Source organism: Chlamydotis macqueenii, chromosome 21 (assembly GCF_036417535.1).
Source record: "Chlamydotis macqueenii isolate bChlMac1 chromosome 21, bChlMac1.mat, whole genome shotgun sequence".
NCBI classification, from domain to species: domain Eukaryota; kingdom Metazoa; phylum Chordata; class Aves; order Otidiformes; family Otididae; genus Chlamydotis; species Chlamydotis macqueenii.
In genome coordinates, this window is record NC_141576.1 from 3,984,209 (window position 1) to 4,004,609 (window position 20,401).

Genomic DNA, 20,401 nt, shown 5'->3' on the forward strand with positions numbered 1-20,401 from the left:
AAACCATTCTATGAATTCTATGACTGAAAGGTGCCTCCGTGACCCTCCCTACAGCAAGAACTTGGGGAGCTGCCTCCTAATCATCCACCCACCAGAAACACAGTAAAAAGAGATGATGAAAAGTTACCGGTTGTGATTGTGAGTGCGATTGTGGGAGCCTGACAAACAGTTTTCCAGCAGCTGGGCCTGGCAGCGTTAAAACCCTACTGCAGGAGCACAAAGCCAACAAAACAGATCCACAATATGGGATTTCCAAGTACTTCAGAAGGTTTGATACAGCTGATACCACACAAATCATCAGCGTAAAATAATAGCACAGAGTTCTAGATCCAGTAGCAACCAATTTGAGCTGAAATAAACAGTCCTTCTAACTCATACAGATCAATCCAGTGACTGTGTTGAACCTCCTTCATTTTCTGTGCAATAATTTTAAGACGGGACGTTCCCAACATCCTAGGGACCCAGAGCCCCATCCTAGCACATACTCCTGAAAAAGCATCCATTGGAAAGGTCAAAAGCTTCTCCCAGAGACAAAGACACGGCGAGACCTCCAGAGAGCGGGCGCGCTGGGAAGAGTTCCTTACGGAGAGTACCTGGAGCTGAGAGAAGCAGGCATGGAGTGGGGGAAGCATGGAAGGAGCTTGGGGACTGGCACTACCCTAGGAGGAGAAATGAATGGTGTGGGCTGCACGGGAACTGCGTGGTGACGAATGTGTGCCTGGCCGTGACGGTGAATGAGAGAAACGAGTCGGACATCACAGACACTTTGGTACTGTTTAAACACAAATGAGTCTTTCCCGTGTTACTGAGCACGTCAGACAGAGACAACACCAAGGAGGAACACGTGCACACACACACAGGAGGACTGTCGACTGCTGGAAGGGAAAAAATCAGGGAGGAACGGATATTCAGGGCTTGTTGGCTGCAAAACTGGCTTGCTCAGATGGTGGGCACTCACTCACAACTTACCTGCAGCTTTCCAGCATCAACGCAAGCACCGCTGCCTGCACGGAAGGGACTGACGCAGGCTGGGCTTAAAGTGGCTGCTGGGGCTGGGAAGTGAGAGGTGTGGGGTGGACCAGTGCTCCTGTGGGCAACCAGCCCAGCGGCACCAGTGCTTACCACAGGGTCCGCTGTGCTTTACTGGGATGGCAGTTTTCTGGTGGCACTCGGCCTTCTGACGCTCGCAGTCGTTGCTGTAGGTCCGGCTGTCCCGGGCACAGACAGGCCGGTAAGCGCCGTCGCAAGCGATGCGGTCGCAGGAGCAGCGAGCGGTGCCACGGCGGTTCAGGCAGACGGCGTTGAACTTGCACTCATCCTTGCATTTGTCTGGGAGGAGAGAGGATAGCACCACTTGCACCCAAGAGCGGGGAAGGTCAAGAACCCAAAAGTTCCTGTTCCTCAGAAAGCAGAGGGGTACTTACCTTGATGCTGGCACTGCCCCGAACGCACCTTCTGGATCTCCAGCCCTCGGATGGCCCCCGAGCGCCCCATCACGCACTCGTTGTCGTAAGTCACCCCGTCATCACCGCACACGAGCTCCCTCTTCGGGGGACAGCTCTCGGGGCGGGAGAGCAGGTCCGCTTTTCGGGTGCGGGGGTTCACCCGGCAAACGCGGTTCATGTCGTTGAGGATGCCTTTACAAGGGTCTGCGCGCAGAGCCAGAGCAGATAGTTAGGCGTGCTTACGTCCTCCCCAGTCGCACTCAACACATGCTCATCTCTTCCTCGGGGCTGGACATCCGTGGGGCTCTGCACGCGTAAGGACTCATTTTTCACTGAGCTGCACCCAGCGGCGACACGCGCCCTTTCCGAGATGCTTGGTACACCCATCCCACTCCTCCCGCTCTCCCTCTCTGCACTCCCTGCCTTCCCAAAGCGCTGGACCAGCCCCAAAAGCAGCCAGGGCCACGCGCTGCCTCGCCCCACGGCTCTAATCCAGGCTGACCTGTTAGCACGCCAAAGGCACGGGCAAACTGGTCTCACTGGCCACTAATCCCTACTCTAGCCCTGGGTTTTTCTCTTCCTTGTCAAGCAGGATACCTGGAGAGCGCAGATTTATTTTCTCCAATCGCAGAAACAGGATCAAATATTTCCACCCCTTACTCCTACTAGTCTGAAATCCCCGCTTTGACCACAGTCCCAGGGTGACACGGGGAGGAAACAACACAGCAGCCCATTTCCCCAGCTACAAGCAGGCACAAGACCTCCCTTTCGGCTGCCCCCGCATCCCCTGGAGAAGGCTGGCCTAGGACAGGCTCACAGCCAAAATCTTTCCTTTGTCCATCTCAGCACAGGCCGTAATGATGGGAACGAAGCAGACGGAGCAGCTCCTGCAGCACCTACCCGATCCATCTCCCATTCCCCCTCCGGCAAGAGTTGCCCGCGCGTGCTGCTGCCCTGCGGCCGCACCGGCGGCCAGCCAGGGATGCATCACCTCCTTGGAGACCTCGACAAACCCCAGCAAAATCACAAAACCATCCTGTGCAGACTCAAGGAGCCGCGGGTAAGCCCGCTACAGCGGGGCAGGGATGCGGTACAGCCGAGGAGACGGGGACCGCGTCAGCGGGGCTGGGGATGAGGCAGATGCACGGAGATGCCTCAGGGACTGCGCGATGAGGATATAGAATCATAGAATGGTTTGGGTTGGAAGGGACCTTCAAAGCCCACTCAGTCCCACCCCCCTGCAAGGAGCAGGGACATCTCCAAACAGATCAGGTTGCTCTGAGCCCCGGCCAACCTGGCCTGGAATGTTTCCAGGGATGGGGCATCCACCACCTCTCTGGGCAACCTGTTCCAGTGCTCCACCACCCTCAGTGTAAAAATTTTTTTCCTAATATCCAATCTAAACCTCCCTCCCTCTATTTTAAAACCATTACCCCTTGTCCTATCACAACATGCCCTACTGACCAGCCTCTCCCCACCTTTCCTGCAGCCCCCTTGAGGCACTGGAAGGCTGCTATCAGGTCTCCCCGGAGCCTCCTCTTCTCCAGGCTGAACAGCCCCAGCTCTCCCAGCCTGAGGTGTGCTCTGCCTGCACTGCTCATCCCCACTCTCTCCTCTATCTTGCAGGACATCCTCAAGCCTTACAGCACGCCCGGTAGCGTGCTATTCACACTTCACACACACTTCAAGTATTTTCAGACCGCCTGAGCTTCCGCTGCCGCCCAGCCCAAAATCAGGAGGACCTCAAAGGAGCAGTGAGGCTCAAAGCCTCCTCTCTGCCCTAGAAACCGGGAGCACCCAGGGTGACATCACCTCTTTCGCACCTCCCACTTGCACCCATCTTGTCCTACTTGGGACCGAGCAGTGAAAACGGACCTAAAGCTCTTCCAGGTTTGCAACCTGCCCAAACGCGCTCCCACACTCTTTCCCCCGGGGACAAACACTGGCCCCGGCACGTGTCCTGGCTGATTCTCCTGGTTTTCCTAATGAATACAGTTGCTTTCAATTACAAGTATCCACAGCCATCATTAGCCACAGAGGATGCCGTTTGCCACGGCGGACTGCGTCTGCGCTCTGGGATCCGTGCCGGTCGGGCTCTTTTAATTAGAGCCCCGGGACATCGGCTAGCAGCAGGCTTCTTGCCAAAAATCGGCGGCCGGGGGGACTCCAGCCAGGGGAACCGGCAGGACGGAAAGGAGGTGGCACAGATGTTGCAATTGCTCTCTAGGTCAGTGGGTCCCGAGAAAAAACGCCCGCAGCCAAACGCCACGAGGGAAGCGCTGGCTTGGTCGGAGCCGCAGAAGCCGTCGCGCACGGACTGACCTTCTGCCCAGCTCACGTTTTTGAGCTGACGACAGCATGCGCGCGGGCAAGTTTTTCTCCCCAGCCCTTGCCACTTCCCACCGGTCTGCCCTCGGTATTGCAGGAGGAAATATTTTTAAAGCAAAGCCCTTGGGGGGGGCGTGAGGGACTCACCACAGGCGCCATCAAACTTCTTGAAAACGTTCTCCTGCTTGTCGCAGGCGTGCTTGTTGAGGTCGCACTCGCTGCGGTAGTCGTTGCCGTCACTGCCGCACACCGCGCTCTCCGGCACGCCGCTGCAGGACGACGGGCAGACGCATTTGGCCGACTGACCGTCGGTGGAGCGGACGCAGGTGCTGCCGAAGCTGCAGGTCACCTCTGCGCAGGGGTCCTTGGAGCCTGAGGGAGAGAGGAGGGGGCACGGCGCAGCTGTGAACGCGTCGGCCCGTGCTGCCGTGCCGCCCTCTCGCTCCTCGCACGGGATGAATAAGCTCGACGCGCCACCTAGACAGCCCCAGTCCCTCCAAGTGCCCAAAAACGATGGCAACGGATGCTGTCCCCTCAGCAGACGCTGGAGCCAGTGCCACGTACCCGGTCCCGCAGCGGCGAGCTCATCCGCCCCGATGTCCGCGGAGGCAGGCAGGATGAGCCCCGAACCCACGGCACGCGAGGAAAGGAGCTCACTGCCCCCCGGCCCTTTGGGCAGAACCCCTCCCTTCTAAACCTCTCGGCTGCACGGCTGCGAGCGCCCTTCCCTGCAGATGCTCTCTGAGAGCCTCTCACTCCAGCAAACGAGCAAAACGAGGGTCCTTAAGGCACCTCCTGCAAATTGTAATTAGAGGAAGAGCTCAAGGAGCAATTTCCTCACTGATAGGGAAGGGCCAAAATGTATTTGCCAGCTTTTTTTTTTTTCTTTTTCTCTTTGTCACTTTTTTGCAATTATTATTTTAAATAAATCACTCGGCGCTCTCTCCCCTCTGACAGGAGCCCCAGCAGGAGTGCCGGGCGCAGATTTATCGCAAGCCAGAGCGCTGCGTGAGAGAAAGGTCAAGTTAATTTACTCGGAGATGAGGAGACCGGGGGCTCATTTACACAGCTCCTCGCTCACAGCCGGTGAATGCCAGGCTGGGAAAGGGCTTTCATCAGCCCACCCAGCCCGCGCGCACACCTTGCTTCCTCCGACGTCGAGCTGTGGCAGACGTGACCCACTCGGGGGACGCGGCGTGGGGACGCGGGGCTGTTCCCCGCTGGTCTGCTGCACGCTTCTCGAGTGGCCTTCAGCCATCGCTTTGCCTGTTTATTAAACTGCCCATCACTGAGGCACAGCTGGCGATTCCCTCAGTGTCCCTTCCCATCAGACCTGTCCCCATCGCCCGGGACATCACCAGCACCGCAGTGACGATGGGAGCTCAGGGACAAGTCACCTTGTCACCTCCCGAAAGCAGGAGAGCCTGCCCTTGCACTCACCGCACGGTCCCTTGCTGATGACTTTGATCCGCCTCTGTTGGTTGCACTGGGCCTTCTCCAGCTCACACTCGTTGCTGTAGGTGGAATAATCGGAGCCGCAGACAGGAGCCACCACAACGGGGCAAGCTGTCTTCTTGCAAACGCAGGAGGCCTGGGACGGATCGGTGGAGCTCCTCTCGCACACCGCCCCGAACCCGCACAGCATCCCTCGACACGCTGCGGGCACAGAGAGATGGGTGAGCACCCGTGCCTCCCCTTCTCCACCCTGGCAGAGCTGCTCGCACCACCCAGGCTTGGGGGAACCGAGGAACTGGGACTGCAAAGGCAGGACCAGTAGGAGGAGGATGCTCTGGGCACAGCCAGGTCCTTTCCTGGCTGAGGGTGAGATGTCATCGTCTCAGCACAACGCCGGGAAGCAGGCCATTGAGTCCTTCTCCAGGGATGCCAAGGGCGTGTTTGAGGTGGAAGGGGAGCGAGCTGACCCTGCCAGGGCCGCCCACCCCAAAGCCTCGCACCTGAGAACAAGGCTCTGCCCAGCGCGGGCAGGAGCAGACAGCACAGAGGCTATGGGGAAGGGGAGAACGGACGGCAAAGCCTGTGAGAAAGCCCAGAGAAGGGAAATCGCCCTGCAAGGCAGCACTTTTTGCCGTCCACGCTACCACATCAGCTCCACCACAGCTCCTCCTGAGTGACGGAGCCCTGCCGCCCAGGGCTCAAGTCTTTGCGAGCCCTCCACAACACAACACGTTCTCTGCTAGCCAGCAAGAGAGCGGAAAGTCAAGGAAGGGAGAAGAAAAGCTCCTCACCTGTCCCAGCGTGGGACAGATCGTCGCACACGCTGCTTTACTCGTTGCTGGAATAAGCAGCCGGATTATGTGGCTGGTGTCTCTCTAAAGGAGACGCACGAGTGTCCGTATCGCCTCCACTGATCAGGGCAGCCAGCTCAGACCAGTTCAGCGTCGGAATTGCTAATGCGGTAGGAAAGGTAACTCTCCAGTTGGAGGGAGGAAGGGGAGGACAGCTGAGGCGGAGGGAGCAAGAGGTGCCAGAGCTCCCTGCCCAGCGCTTACCACCACCACAGCTTGGCACCCACAACACGCACCGTGGGCAGGTACGCACTGCACGCCTGCTGCGCCAAGCCCAGTCCCTGCGCCGGCACCCACCGCATCGGCACCCGTCATGCCCGTGCCGGCACCCACCGCATAGGCACCCGTTATCCCCGTGCCGGCACCCACCGCATCGGCACCCATCGTCCCTGTGCTGGCACCCACCACATCAGCACCCATCGTCCCTGTGCTGGCACCCACCACATCAGCACCCACCGTTCCTGTGCTGGCACCCACTGCGTTGGCACCATTGTCCCTGTGCCGGCACCCACCGCATCGGCACCCATTGTCCCTGCGCCGGCACCCACCACATCGACATCCATTGTGCCTGCGCCGGCACCCACCGCCATTGGCACCCACTGTCCCTGTGCCAGCACCCATCACATCGGCACCCATTAGTGCCTGTGCCGGCACCCACCGCATCGGCACCCACTGTCCCTGCGCCAGCACCCACTGTCCCTGTGCCGGCACCCACTGCATCGGCACCCACTGTTCCTGTGCTGGCACCCACCGCATCGGCACCCCTGTCCCTGTGCCGGCACCCACCGCATCAGCACCCACTGTCCCTGTACTGGCACCCATCACATCGGCACCCATTAGTGCCTGTGCCGGCACCCACCGCATCGGCACCCACTGTCCCTGCGCCAGCACCCACTGTCCCTGTGCCGGCACCCACTGCATCGGCACCCACCGTTCCTGTGCTGGCACCCACCGCATCGGCACCCCTGTCCCTGTGCCGGCACCCACCGCATCAGCATCCATCGTCCCTGTGCCGGCACCAGCACGCACGGCACCGCTACTGCGCCCACGCACAGCGGGCACCCCGGGGCACACCTGACCACCCCGGGCTCTCCTACGCAAACAGCCTACGTTAGAAATGGAGACTGACCTACATAATGAGAGAAAGAGACATCATAAAAGGCAAAATAAAATGCTCTACAGCAGCTCATTTACACTTCAGTTCCTGGGCGTTTGCCTTTGACTGCCGTGAGATTTGGAGCTTATATGCACAGCGACAACGCATCGCTAAGAGACTAATATCATCAAATAAAAAAGAACTCTCTTTCTCTCCTGCCCAATATCTAAAAGCAATTCATCATTTTTATGAAGCGCTCTGGATAGTCTCTCCTGCTCTTCCCGTTGCTGCTCTTTCTTTTTTTTTTCCTCTCTCTCTCTTTTTTTTTTTTTTTAAATGCAGATCAGCCTGTTGAGCTCTGAGATTAGAGGGTGCAGGGGAGGCGTGCAAGTGAGGAATGCGAAATGCGGGACAAGCGAGGATTCATCCCGTTCCCCCGCCCCGCGGTGCAGGTCTGCGTAGCGCAGAATCCACTGCCAGTCGCAGGGGAGGCAGTGATGGAGCTGGCGTAAAGGGGAACGGAAGCCTGCAACCCTGAAAGGAAAAACCTTCCAGCACTGGGCAGGACTTGTCCAGAAATTAAAGTATTGCTGACGGTTTCAACTCTTCCTCAAAAGAAACTCCTAAAATTGTTCAGGCAGATTTGGAGCCAAACTGGGTCTCGCCACCTTTTCGGTGATCCTCCCTGTAATTGTTTAGCCCACATATATTTAAGAATCTCTTCATCTGAAGCGATAAAGGCAATGGTAAATGACAAAAAGGCCACAAAGTATTATGAAGTTAATTGGGTCAGGCCACGAAGAAAACTGGTATTTGATCAGAACTGAAGTTTCAGTCTATCCTTGCCCCAGAACCATATTTCATAAACACTTTAGGGACGTAACGGGCCAATATGTGAGCAGAAGAGATGACATAAAGGGTAATTATCTGCCCTGCATTCCACATCAACCAAAAGCAAGCTTTTACAGCCCCGGTGTTTGACAGACACCTTCCCATTCCTTGCCAACGAGCTCCGTCCCCAGGAGAGAACCTTGCACATCGTGGTGTCTCGGAGCTCATCCCAACCCAACGGGACAGCCCAGCCACCCGGGCAGAACGGAGAGCAGGAGTATGAGCAGCAGACAAAGCGAGGAAGAAAAAACGCTTCACGCCAGAAAGAAATTGTGACAAGCAAATTGGTTGTTTAAGTTTCTTTCACTTCTAAGCGTCGCTGGTGCTACCGGTGAAGAAGCCTACTTGCTCACAGCAGATGATTTTGAAAACTCACTCATCCGATGCTGTGATGCGGTTGGAGGATGCAAGCTCAGAACACCAACAAGAATAAAACAAAATGCCTTAATTCCCCTGCCAGGCGCGGGAGAAGAAACGGGTTTATTACGCCTGCTAAGATGACTCAACCCAAAAAGCTCTGCAAAGGATGCAATTCCGAGGGAGCTTCCTTCTTCCCCAGAATCTCTCTCTCTCTAATTTTACCTGGGAGGATGCAAGAAGCGTAAGCATCACTGATGTGGAAGAAATAAAAGCTCCTGAGCTTGAGATGGGGCGGACAGGAGCACAGAGATGGTGCTCACCAGCACGGCAAGGAAATTGCCTGCCTGCTGCCCCTCTACCGACATCTCTACGGCATCACCAGATAGCGACCATGCCTTTTCCTACCACTGCGTGTTCTACATCACCCAACGGACATGCCAGGGCAGGGCTTGGTTGAGACTCATCCCCAGCACCACTGCGGCTGGAGGCTTCTGAGCCAGCTACAACGGTCACCTCTGCAGAGCGGACACTGGGAAGGCAGTGGAGAACCAGAGTCAGCCTGAGCTTGCAACAGATGAATCACGGACTCACAGAATGGTTTGGGTTGGAAGGGACCTTCAAAGGTTATCCATTCCAACCCCCCCCCGCAAGGAGCAGGGACATCTCCAACCAGATCAGGTTGCTCAGAGCCCCGGCCAACCTGGCCTGGGATGTTTCCAGGGATGGGGCATCCACCGCCTCTCTGGGCAACCTGTTCCAGTGCTCCACCACCCTCAGCGTAAAACATTTTTTTTCCTAATATGAAGCCCCTGCTCGGGACGTTGGAGGCTGCAGCTTACTGTGCAGGTTCCCTGGTCGCAGAGGGGAGGTGGGATCTCTCAGCGCTCGTTCAAGACCGTGCTTCAAAAGTGCCTACAAAGCACACGGCAAGGCTCCGCGGCAAGGTCAGAGAGCAGACCGGATCTGAAGCGGAGCACCGCTCCGGTTAAACCATCCCAGCGCTGCGGAGACGAGGCGCAGCAAGGCGTCTGGCAAACAATGAGAGCAGCGCTTGTCTGGAGCAGAAAAAAGCTGCGGCTAGGAGCTGACCTTTCCCAAACCTCCCGAGCCGCCGAAGAGGAGGAAGAGAAACAGCTGAAGTGAGGTATCTATACAACACTTGAGCAAGCTTCACGGAACAAAAGGGAGGGCTTGGGCTCTTTGTAACCGCGCTGAATACCAGCCAAGCCTCTCCATGTCTCTTAGCAGCACTGGAGCAGAAACAGGACAATAAATAACAATAACAACAACAATAAAAAAAAAAAAGTGCGCTTGCTGGAGAGGAAAAGGTGTCGCTACAAATAATTCATAGCGACGTGTTTCCCACCGCAACTGAGGCAGCGTGAGTCCGCGGGCAGGCAGAGCGGTCCCCTCTCCCTCGGCAGCCCCAGCCCGAGCCTGCGAAAGCAAGAAAGGCTTTTGGGAGAGATGAGGGCTAGAGGAAAGAGCTGACCGGGCTCGGAGCCTCGGCCCCAGCTCCGATACGCTATCCTCCGATGCTCTGCCTCGCGTCCCGCCGTGACCGCCTGGTTCAGGGTAAAGAGCGCAAAGGAACGCTAACGAGGGTTTCCTGTCCTCTGGCTAATTAGAGAAGGTGAGGGGCACACTGAAGCGCCCCGGTCTCTGCCCTGAACATCCCGGAGCAGAGGAAGGGCAGGGCGCTGCCGCAGCCCGAGAACCGGCCACGTGTTCTCCAGCACGCAAAGGGAGCACACGGGAGATATGGGATGGCTCCTCCCAAAATGCAGAGGGGCAGGGGCACCAAGGCAGGCAGAGCAACCAAGCAACAGAAGCCACCTATGGAAACACCTTCCCCAGCCCACCAGTGATCCTCCAGACCAACACACTGGAGGCCAGGGCGGGACGCCTGCATCGACGAACCACAGAGAAAAGGGGAAAGGAGAGAGACGACAAGCTGAGAGGAGCCTATCTACACCAGCAGCTGAAAATTGGGGTGGGAAGAGGGAGAGTCATGGTTGGAGAGTGCTTCTTACAGCAGTCTGCGCCCCGAGCTGCTGGCAGTCATCCGAACCGAGCCACTCCTGCAGAAAGAAGGACTACCAGGTGTAATGCCACCGGTTCAGACCCAAGCCTTCCACCCCATCCGTGACACTTCCTCAGGCAGCCCCTAATTAGCAGCAGGGAGGGAGGAGGATGCTTCGTTACCAGGGAAGCCCCTGCCAAGGTTCAGCTCAGCATTTTCCCGAGCGGGCTGCGCGGGCGCAGGTGGCTGGTACTCCACGAGTCGCTGCCAGGGCAGATGGCACCAGCTCCACCTCCTCGCGTCCAACAGTGCTTGCAGATGCCCAAAACGGCTGGAAGGCTCCGCTGTGGTCAAGAGGGAGGGCCAGAGCCAACGCGAGGACGGCTCGGAGCTGCTGAGGCTCCTCACACGCAGCTCCGCTCCGCAGAGATGCCAGAGTCGGTGTGAGGCTGCAGGCAGCTTGGGAGAAGATCGCTGTTGAAGGAAAGGCTCTGCTTGAGCTGGGCCCAAGAGACTGGGCTCCAAGGAGAGCTCTTGGGCCAGCTTCTCCATCCATCCCAGTCTTCTTCCAAACCTTCTGGAGCGGAGCAGTGAGGACAGGCAGCCGGGAGACAGAGAGCATGGATCAGCTTCTGCTTCCAGCTTCAGAGCTTCCAGCTTCAACTCCCCATCCACTTCTGCACCTTGGTTCTCTTGTTTACAAAAAAGACGGATAATACTAATCGCCAAACCCCCAATGTCAGCAGGTAAATAGCTCAGTATAAGTAGTAGGGATTAATAACAAGCTGGCTTTGTCAAGTGCTTTGAGATCTTGAGGTGAAGAGCTCTACCTAATAAGCCCCAAGCATTCACATTAAAACGTTTCTCCAGCTTAATAACAATAATCATAAATGTAACGTCAAAACTGCTCTTTTCCAAAAGAAAAAAAAAATATATGCTACTGGAGCAGCTTGCTGATTGCTTATTGCACCCTGCCAGGCTCTCTGCAGCCCATGCCGGCCTGCCCCGCCTCGTTTGCCAGCCTGGACCTGCTCCGGATCCCAGGGGAGTCCATCCCTTCTCCCAATGGGCCGAGAAAAACAATCGGAAAAGCCCAGGCAGAAAGTTGGTTACAGCTTGAGGGTGGGATGTACCTGCTTTCATGGCTCACCGTGTCTCCAGCGAGGGGAGAGGGGTAGGAGAGAGGAAAGGCTGACGGTGCAGGAGCGAGGATGTCCGTACCAAGCGTGCGAGGTGGCTGCCTCTTAATCTAACGCTATGGGATTAAAAGCTCTCCCTCTCGAGGCCAGACTGGGGAACACAAAGTGGAGAGCAGCCCCGAACTGGTTAGGCTGGGCAGCGGAGGGAAGAAGCTGTGATGCTCAAAGACATCTTTTCATCCCTCTATTTTGAAACCATGACCCCTCGTCCTATCACAACAGGCCCTACTGAAGGGTCTCTCCCCATCTTTCCTGTAGCCCCCTTTAGGTACTGGAAGACCAGTATAAGGTCTCCCCGGAGCCTCCTCTTCTCCAGGCTGAACAGCCCCAGGTCTCTCAGCCTGGCCTCACAGGAAAGGTGCCCCAGCCCCCTGATCATCTTCATTCCTCAACCAGGCCCCACCACCAGCCAGCCCCGCTGCCGTCCAACACGTTGGGACACCACCGACGCAAGAGGAAGGGGAAGCCAGCAAAGAGCAGGGCAGAGCCACTTCTGAGCCTTCCTTGTGCCGAAAGGGCAGAGGGAAACGCAAAGCCCCCGGGACGGAGCCAGGCGCGTGTGTCGGGGCAGCGAGGCCGGCATTAATTCTGCATGAGCGCGAGATGCCCGTTGCCATGGAGACCGGTTAGGCTGGCGCTCCAGCCCAGACTCTCACCCGTGCTCATTCACTCCTCTTCCCCGGGCCCACCCTCCCTGCCATCAATATTAATCGCATCAGCCCGGGCTTGCTCGGCGAGGGAGAAGACGCCACCCGTCCTGCTCAAAGGCCTCGGCTGCAGGGCTGGGAGAGCCACACGTGGGCACCGCGTCCGACCCGCAGCCATGGCTAAACGCCGCACGGCGTCTCCCAGGCCGTGCCGAAATCAGCACCGGGCGTCCCACGAAAGAACCCAAGCACTTTTGCTTCAAGCCCCTGACGAAAGCCGCAGTTGTACTCACTGAGGAGCGGCAGGCCAGGGGTGAAGGCACGGCCAGCCCCGCTGCGTACAGCCCTACGGGGACCAAAGGGGATGAGGAAGGCAGCACTCCCTTCTTGTTTAACCAGCTGCAAATCTGCAGTCCCCAAAGCCACAAGAACCTCTCCAGAACAAGTCCCCAAACCACTTGAAGTTTTCAAGCCGACACGTTCTAAGGATGGAAGGTCTTTAGGAAGCGGAGAGAACGGTAGGCATCCACCATCCAGTCTGGGAGCCTCTCTGATGCTCTCACCTCTCCAAGGACCTCGCTTGCGTAGCTCTACATGTGGCAGAGACCTCTGGGAAACCAGGAGGGGTGGGCAGCAAGGAAAAAAAGGTTGATCAGTTGGAAGAATTAAAAGGAAAACCTTATGGTGGAGGCAGAGAGATGGCAGTGAGCAAGGTGAAGGATTGTGTTAACATGCCTGCAGAGACAGTGCTCTGCAAAACACAGCGTTTACAAGTCAGGGAGATTAGAGAGCTCAGCAAGCGAAGGAGGGCTGCGGCAGTCTCCGGATGTCTGGATGAAAAGATGGAAAGACGGCTCCTCCCCAGCCACGGCAGGTCCAAAGCCGGCGCTCAGCCGCACGGGCGGCAGAGCCAGCGCATCGCCCTTTGCCAACCTGTCCCAGGCTGCCGGGCACGCTGCAAGGTCTACTCACGCTCTTCACGAGAAGCTTGCTCATAGCCTGGGGTCTCAGCCAGCTTCATGCCTCCTGTTGTCTTTTGCTCTCCCCCTGAGCTTCATATGAAGGAAGGAGCTGGAAGAGCTGGATCCTTGCTTTCGGCAGTGAGGTGCTTGGGATGCCTGCCTCGGCCGAGCAACGCCGGCACAGCCGGAGCGCACGCCGCTCCTGCTCTCAGCAAGCACTTTCCTGCCACTGGAACAGCAAGACTCTGCGACCTTAGGGCATGTTCCTACAAACCCAATGCTCACCTGGTGAGAAATCCTCTGCCACAGCACAGCGCCAGGCAGGATTTGCCATGGGCTAGCTCAGGAGCTGGTCGTGATGCACGAGCTCCTTCTGAAAGGCATCACGCACCAACTTCAGGATGAAACGGCCAAGGGGAAGAGAAGAAAGCAAGCAAAATGATGTTTCTTTGTCACAACACTCCAAGGCTAAATGCCAGAAGGATAGTCCTGCGAGATTGTGAGGCCGAGATGCGGGAAGAGCAAGGCAAGCTTGGGGATCTGCAACCTTAGCAAGGACCTGACACAGGGAAAAACAGGAACACCTTAGCAGTTCTCCCATCTACTCCTCCTCTAATACCAGCCACGTAACGTGAAAGTGCAAGAATCAATCCCCAAGAGAAAGCTCAAACCTCACTGTAAATGGAGAAGAAAATGCTCTCAAGAGATCAAAAGTGGTGTCTAATAACGGCTGCTACCTTATCTACCGCTCAGCGTTTGAAGAGCTATGTTTAGCATCTCTCCTCTCTCCAGAGCAACCCTGAAGCAGCCAGAGCTGGTTCAGCCGAAGCACACTTTGCTGCGGTGCCCAGAGTGCAAAACACAGGCAGGGGAACAGTCGCTCCCACTGCAACAGTGGGCAAGAAATCCAGGCGAGAACCACGGGGCTGAAGCTCTACAAGTAGATCCTGGTCCTGGCTTCTGAGCTGTTGCCTCACTGCCATAGGGTGTGAATATGAGCAAGAAAAAAGGAAGGGGAAGCCAAAGATCTAACCATGGTGATTTCACCGTGGGATCCTCTGGACCAGCTAGGGGATGGCCAGCTTCGTGCTGGTGGCATGAATTGTCCAGGATGCTGGGGCGAACAGAAGAGCACCCCGGGTCACCCCCCGGGTCACCCCCATCGGGTCCAAGCACCGTACCAGCACTGCGGTAGGTCGGCGTTTCAGTCTGTGCCGCGATGGAGTCTTGGAGAAGGAGCAAGCGCTCTGCAATCAAAAGCGAGCAGCTGCTGAGAAGCCTGCTACAAAAAATTCACCTTGTGCTGAGTGATTTTTTTAAATTTTTTTTTTCCTGTTCCATGATGTGTGACAAGACTTCCCACCACGCTCCAAGTCCCTCCTCATTCAGGAACGTCCAGCCAAGCCAACTTCTCAACAGAGAGAGGAGAGGGCACGGCATCCCAGCAGCCGAGGTGGATTGCTGCTGGAGGACATCGCTTCCCCGCTCCTGCTGCAAGTCAGCTCCCAGCATTTCAAATCGCGCATGCGGGAGAGGGCTGGGGCCAGGAAAAGCACGGGTGCGAAAGGCAGAGAGCGTGGGCTCGTCAGAAAAGACAGGGGGCTGCAAAATGCATCTGTGGGCAGACAAAAAAAAAAAAAAAAAAAAAGATGGGTCTGCAACACCTTCCCACTCTGCTGAGATCAGCCTCGCCACAAAGCCTGCGCTCTGAATTCATTTTGCGGCATCCAAGTCTTATATCGGCTTCTGTCGACACAGAAACAGGCTGGGACCGGCAGCCAAAGCTAGCAGGGTGTTCCAGGGCCGCCGCGCACAAAGGGAACAAAACTGAAGAGCTTGCGATTTATTTCCAGTTCCGTTTTCATGGTTCTCCTCCCAGAGCGGTCAAGCGTCACCTCGCCGGCGCAGATCTGCCCAGAGAACCACCTGCCGCCCCCGAGAAACCAAAAACTCATGGCTGCCTCCCTGTATCCTCTCCGTCAGGGCCTGGAGAAGGAAGGGCACGGCCTGAATTTGGCAGCAGGAGGAGGGTACGGCCAGCACGCGCGTCTCCCGAGGTGCAGGCCAGCCCCAGCCTTCTCCCCGCCAACGCACCGCGAGGTTGAATTTTGGGAGGCGGGCAGGGCAGGCGAGGGGAGGTGAGGTGAGCACCTTACGCGACTCCTAAGCCGAAGGCAACCATTTCCCCCTCACCACATCTGTGCCAACAGGTTACCAGCCAGAGGAAGCTGTTCAGCAGAATTATGGGATGTTAATTAAGCGAGTAAACAAAATAAGGGAGCAGCTTTTCTTGATGAAGTGTCAAAGAGGAGGAACGCAACCAGGACTGGAGACCACCGCAGCCCTGTGCAGCCTGGTAAAGCAAAGCCTCTCCCCGCGCTCAAGCATCCCCTCCTCAGCTGCCACCAGACCCAGGGCTAAAAGAGAGCAGAGAGGTCGTGAAACACCGCTTCCCAACGCCACTTAGCTGTCCCCAGCAGAACGGTCCCCTTTTCTAACAACCCCTGGCACACTGTCACACCGTTAGCATCCCACAGCAGGGCCACGGGGAACCAGCCCTCGCAACGCCGCGGGCGGCCGTCTCCCTCTTCGTGGCAGAGGGGATGCCAGCCGGAGAGGAAAAGGAGCCGGACCTGACGAGGCAAAGCCATAACAAGGTGCTGATGAGAAGGCATCCAGCAGCCAGGTGAAAGACAAAGCCCAGGACCGAGAACATCGTAGGATTAATCCGCTAGCCGATTTCCTACGCGGACCTGAAAAGCCACCTGCACTGGCATTTTCTCTGCCTAACCCCACGCCTGGAGCAGTTCTGCAAACCCTGTATTTATGGGGCTGCCAGGCACGAGAAAGCGGTTTTTCAATATTTAATTTCTCAGATGTCCTCATCTCGTGTGTCGCCGCTGCTTTTTATGCATCCATAAACACGCGTTTAGCTCTGCTCCCTCGGCCTGGTGCGACGGGTTGGGCCAGCATCACTCTACCCATGCTGGCCAAAAGGAAATGGGTGTCCAGCCCTCTCAGATGATTCCGATCCGGCAGAGACGGGACCCATAGCTGGCTGGTGCCGGTAACACATCTGCAAAAGCGCACGGAAGCCAGCAAAAGGGCTGGCTCTCAGCACGAGGGATGCCTGCTCCAGACAGGCTGAAGCAAGACGAAGCTCTGAGATGAGGATGCGCTCCTGCGCTTGATCCAAAAAGCTGCTGGGGTCAGCAAGAAACCCAAACCCCCCAGACCAAAATGCTGCTACCAGCGAGGCAGAGCTCTGCTCTCTGCTCCGGAGCTGCCTTCATCCACCCGAGCAGCCAGCCCAGCTCTCGCCAGCCTGGCTTCAGGGCTCCGAGAGGGTTTATTGTTTTCAATAAGCAAACAACAAAACCAATCTCGCCTCCCGCACGCCACTCCACCGAGGGATGCTGCAAACAAACAGAAATCAAACCTCTCATCACAGACGCTGCAAGAACAAGGAGAAGGGAGGAGGTACAAATCCTCCCCCACCATTTATTTCACCCCAGGGGATTCGGGAAGGAGCAGCCCACCCTGCCACACCTGCCGCCCCCACCTCCAGAGCCCTCCTGCCCTGAGGGGCCGCAGCTGAGCCAACAGCCTCCCCCTCTCCAGCTCCCGGCGCAGACGAGAAAGGAGAACAACCAGCCAGCTTGGATGCCACCAGCCAGTCTCTCAGCTGGGGAAAAGGCGACAGCCTTCACGGAGCGCTGCGTTTAAAGCCAGGCTTAAGACCTTAGAGAGCTTAACAATCCCCTGGCCCAGCTGCGGGAATGTCAGCGGTGCGGGAGATTTGGGAGAACGCGGTGAGTTAAGAGCGTGAATGGCCTTGTTTCCAAATGAAGCAGGCACCACTCTATAAATCAATGAGCAGCTGAAGAGTTTTCTAGGGTAGAAATTGGTATTGGAAGAAAGGGAAGAGAGAAAGAGCACGTGAGACACCTGCCTGCAAAATCTTTCACCTCCAGCATCGCCAGAGCACCAGGGGAGCGGTGCCAGCTGCAGCATCTTCTGCGTACACAGGAGATGGTCTTTGCAGAAAAGATGCCCGAGGTGCGGGAAGCCACTTCCTTCAGACAAAAACTGAGGTCTGACACTGCCAGGGCAGATGATGACTTCTGCCTAGCTTTGCACCACCACTTGGGAGGGGGAGGGACCACAGCAAACCTTCCAAGCAGCAGGGTTTCCAGACAGAAACCCCAAATTGCTGATTCTCAGCTGGTACCGGTGGGCTGAGATCTGTCGGCTCACGGCACAGGCTGCCAGCTGGTGGCAACCCACAGAGCTGTGCAGGCTCGGTAGAAGACAAGGATCTGGCCCAGGAGATAACGAGGCGACAATCCTTGAGGAGCCCAGCTGGAGGAGAAGCAATCGAGGGGCCTCGCTGCACCTGATGCTGGCACTGTCATGCTCTTGTGCTCCCAGAGCGCACACTGCCCGCCAAGACCCACCACATCCTCGCCCACCACTTTTGTCATGCTGCCAGGAACCTCTTGGGGAAAGACATGGTGTCATGAGGTGGAGACTGTCCCCTGGCATCCCTCTTAGAGGGGGCTGGGTAGGCGAACAGAGAAGAGTTTGGCGGCTCCCCAACCAGCCCTCCCCGACCACGGCATCAGTCGGACAGCCGGGCACAGCTCTCGCTAGCCCAACGCCTTGTCCCACCAAAGCCACCCCGAGAGCCCTCTCACCCTTCCCCGTGCCTCCTGCTCCCCTTTGCCCAGAAATGCTTCCCGACAATGATGCGAGGCACTTGCCCCGTATTAGACTTGTAAAAGAAGGCACCTCCTTTGGCAGCCCACCAAGGGTGGTGGTTCTCCATCTCCCGTGGGGACCAAAAATCTTTTGGAGCATGTCATCTGGATGGGTTGGGTTGCTAATATTTTGGAGCCCTAAGCTAGGAGTTACACCTACGTTCGTTTTTATTTTTGCTTTGGATGTCTTCTCTGGTCCAATTATAGACTAATCACATTTTATCTAGCATCCGTTTCTCCCCCGCCTCCTTCCCCACCCCCATCAGAGAAGGTAAGAAGGAAAGAAACAAACGTGTTATTAATTGGCTGCTGTTTTCTGCTGGGTTCTTATCTGTGCCATGGAAATAGGGAGGCTGGGGAAGGTGACTGAGCAGCCTGCCAGCAGAAAGCAGAGCATTTTAAGCCTGATTTTCAGAGAAAACAAAGCTCCTGCGATGACATTATCCAAGCATGTGCCTGCCTGCCTGCATCCAACAGCTTTTAAAGCCACTGACTAATAATAGCAGGGCCTCCAAAAACAAAGTTCCTCCAGGTCTGCGAAACCAGAAGGGTTTAGGGAGCCCAGAGAAAAAGGTGTGAGGTGCTGGTGAGCGCACTGCTCATCGGGCACCAGGGAATCCATAGGGGAGTGCCACAGGGCCAGGGAAAAGGCAAGACCATGGGAAACCCAGGTGCTGTCCCACCTGCTCAGCCAGGAAAGGACCAGTGACTCTGGAAGAGGATGAAGACAGCACCATGCTGCCTCACGACTGGCAAGGTGAAAATTTGGAGGCGGGGAGGGGATTGTTAGGAGAGTCCAGAAGCAGAAACCTGTGGTACCTAAGCAAGGACGGGAAAGGAAAGGTTCACATGCCCACGCCCTTTCTGGCCAGCACCTTGGAGATACCTGATGTCCCACTGAACACCAGCTTCCATTTTGCTCCGCATGCCCATAAAACTGAAACCTTTTGCCAGCTGGAGCGCAAACCCAGCGGATTTTTTTGGTAGCATTCAGTGGCTGACCGATCCAAGACCGGATGGGCTGGGATGCTTCAACTTTGGCTGCTCAGCAGCAGCAGTAATTTAATGACCAGCCAACAGCATCTCAGCGACCTCTGCTAGCCTCCAAAATCACCTCTCCCTGAGCTGCTCAGCCCACATCCCGCCTACTCGCGCCGGAGCGGTTCCCACCTGCTTTGTGCCCACTTAACCTCCTTCTGCCACCAGCCAGCACAAGCCACTCCAGTCCTTTCCCACCAAGATCTAGCAAGGCAGCGGAGAGTCCCAGGGAAACACCGCCAGTTCTCCAAGTCCCCTCCCTTCCACGGCCTCAGATGAACCAGTAAAGCTCTGCAAACTGCTGGAGCACACGGAAGATCCCGTCTCCCTTTCCAGCCCTTTCCCACCTCCACCACAGCCGCCCGGAAACCCTTTCCAGGGAAAGGGCTGCCAGGGAGCGGGGAGGAACAGTCGCTCTGCCCTCCCTCCTCATCCCGGAGGACCATGCTCCTGCATCCCAACGGCGAGGGCGCGATGCAGCACTGCTCCGGGCACGGAGAGCAGTCAGGCAGCTGGAAAAATAGATCAGTGGGTCAGGAGGTGCTGCTCCGTCGTCAGCTGCGGGAAGCGCGAGAGGCTCGAGCCATTTGCTCTCAAGTGCACCCTGAGCACGGGAAGCGAGTGACGTGGTACTCACCATCTCGCGGCGTCGGCGACGTCTGAGTGAAATAACTGTTGGGCTTGTCTGCAAAGAAACAGAAAACACAGGGCTATCAGCAGTTCCCTTCTGCACGCTCTCTCCTCCTCCTCCCAGACCTCTGCCCACGGCTCCCCAGCAGATTTTGGGCCAGTATTTCGGTCCTTCAGCACACGTGCCCCGCTGCGTGCCGTTTCACCAGGGCTGCGATGCCAATCGCGCTGCGCACCACTTCTGACACTGGCCCCCACCCATCCCGAGTGGGAAACACCCTAAAGCCAGCGTCAAACTGTGCTCTGCTCTCTATTAAGTGATGTGACCGGGGCAGCAAAGCCAGGCTGTGGCAGAGGGCACACCGCTCCTCACCTTCCCCGCCACCGCCTGGGCCCTGCTCCCACCACCGCTTTTTAAATTCACTTGTGTGTTTTACAGTTCTACACGGCTTTTTTTTCCAGCCACGCACGCACCAGGGGAAGCAGTGCATCCCAAAGCCAGGCTGGAGGATTTGCCTGCCCTCTAAAGGTTTTTTTTTCTCACAGCGGGCGTTTGGGTGGTTTCCAGCATCAAGGAGGTCACAGACACCGCCGTACGCCGGAGTCATCCTCCCAGGCGTCGGGAGGGTGAGCGCCGGTGCGAGGATGAGGCAACGGGGCAGCTGGGAATACGGGGAGGTACCCACACCCAAGCGTGCAATCTCCTCGGCCACAGC

At 56.9% G+C, this 20,401-nt stretch overlaps 1 protein-coding gene across 5 annotated transcripts in view; it reads right to left on the minus strand.

Moving 5' to 3' along the window:
* The window catches only part of AGRN (agrin), a 99,604-nt gene that overhangs the window by 33,296 nt on the left and 45,907 nt on the right, over positions 1-20,401 (minus strand). For all 5 annotated transcript variants that reach the window (XM_086764550.1, XM_086764548.1, XM_086764552.1 and 2 more), the window contains 5 exons: positions 19,693-19,740; positions 5,214-5,429; positions 3,921-4,145; positions 1,425-1,649; positions 1,123-1,329 (listed from right to left, as the gene is read on the minus strand). In XM_086764550.1, coding sequence (XP_086620676.1) covers positions 1,123-1,329; positions 1,425-1,649; positions 3,921-4,145; positions 5,214-5,429; positions 19,693-19,740 — 921 coding nt within the window. The remainder of the gene's footprint in view (positions 1-1,122; positions 1,330-1,424; positions 1,650-3,920; positions 4,146-5,213; positions 5,430-19,692; positions 19,741-20,401) is intronic.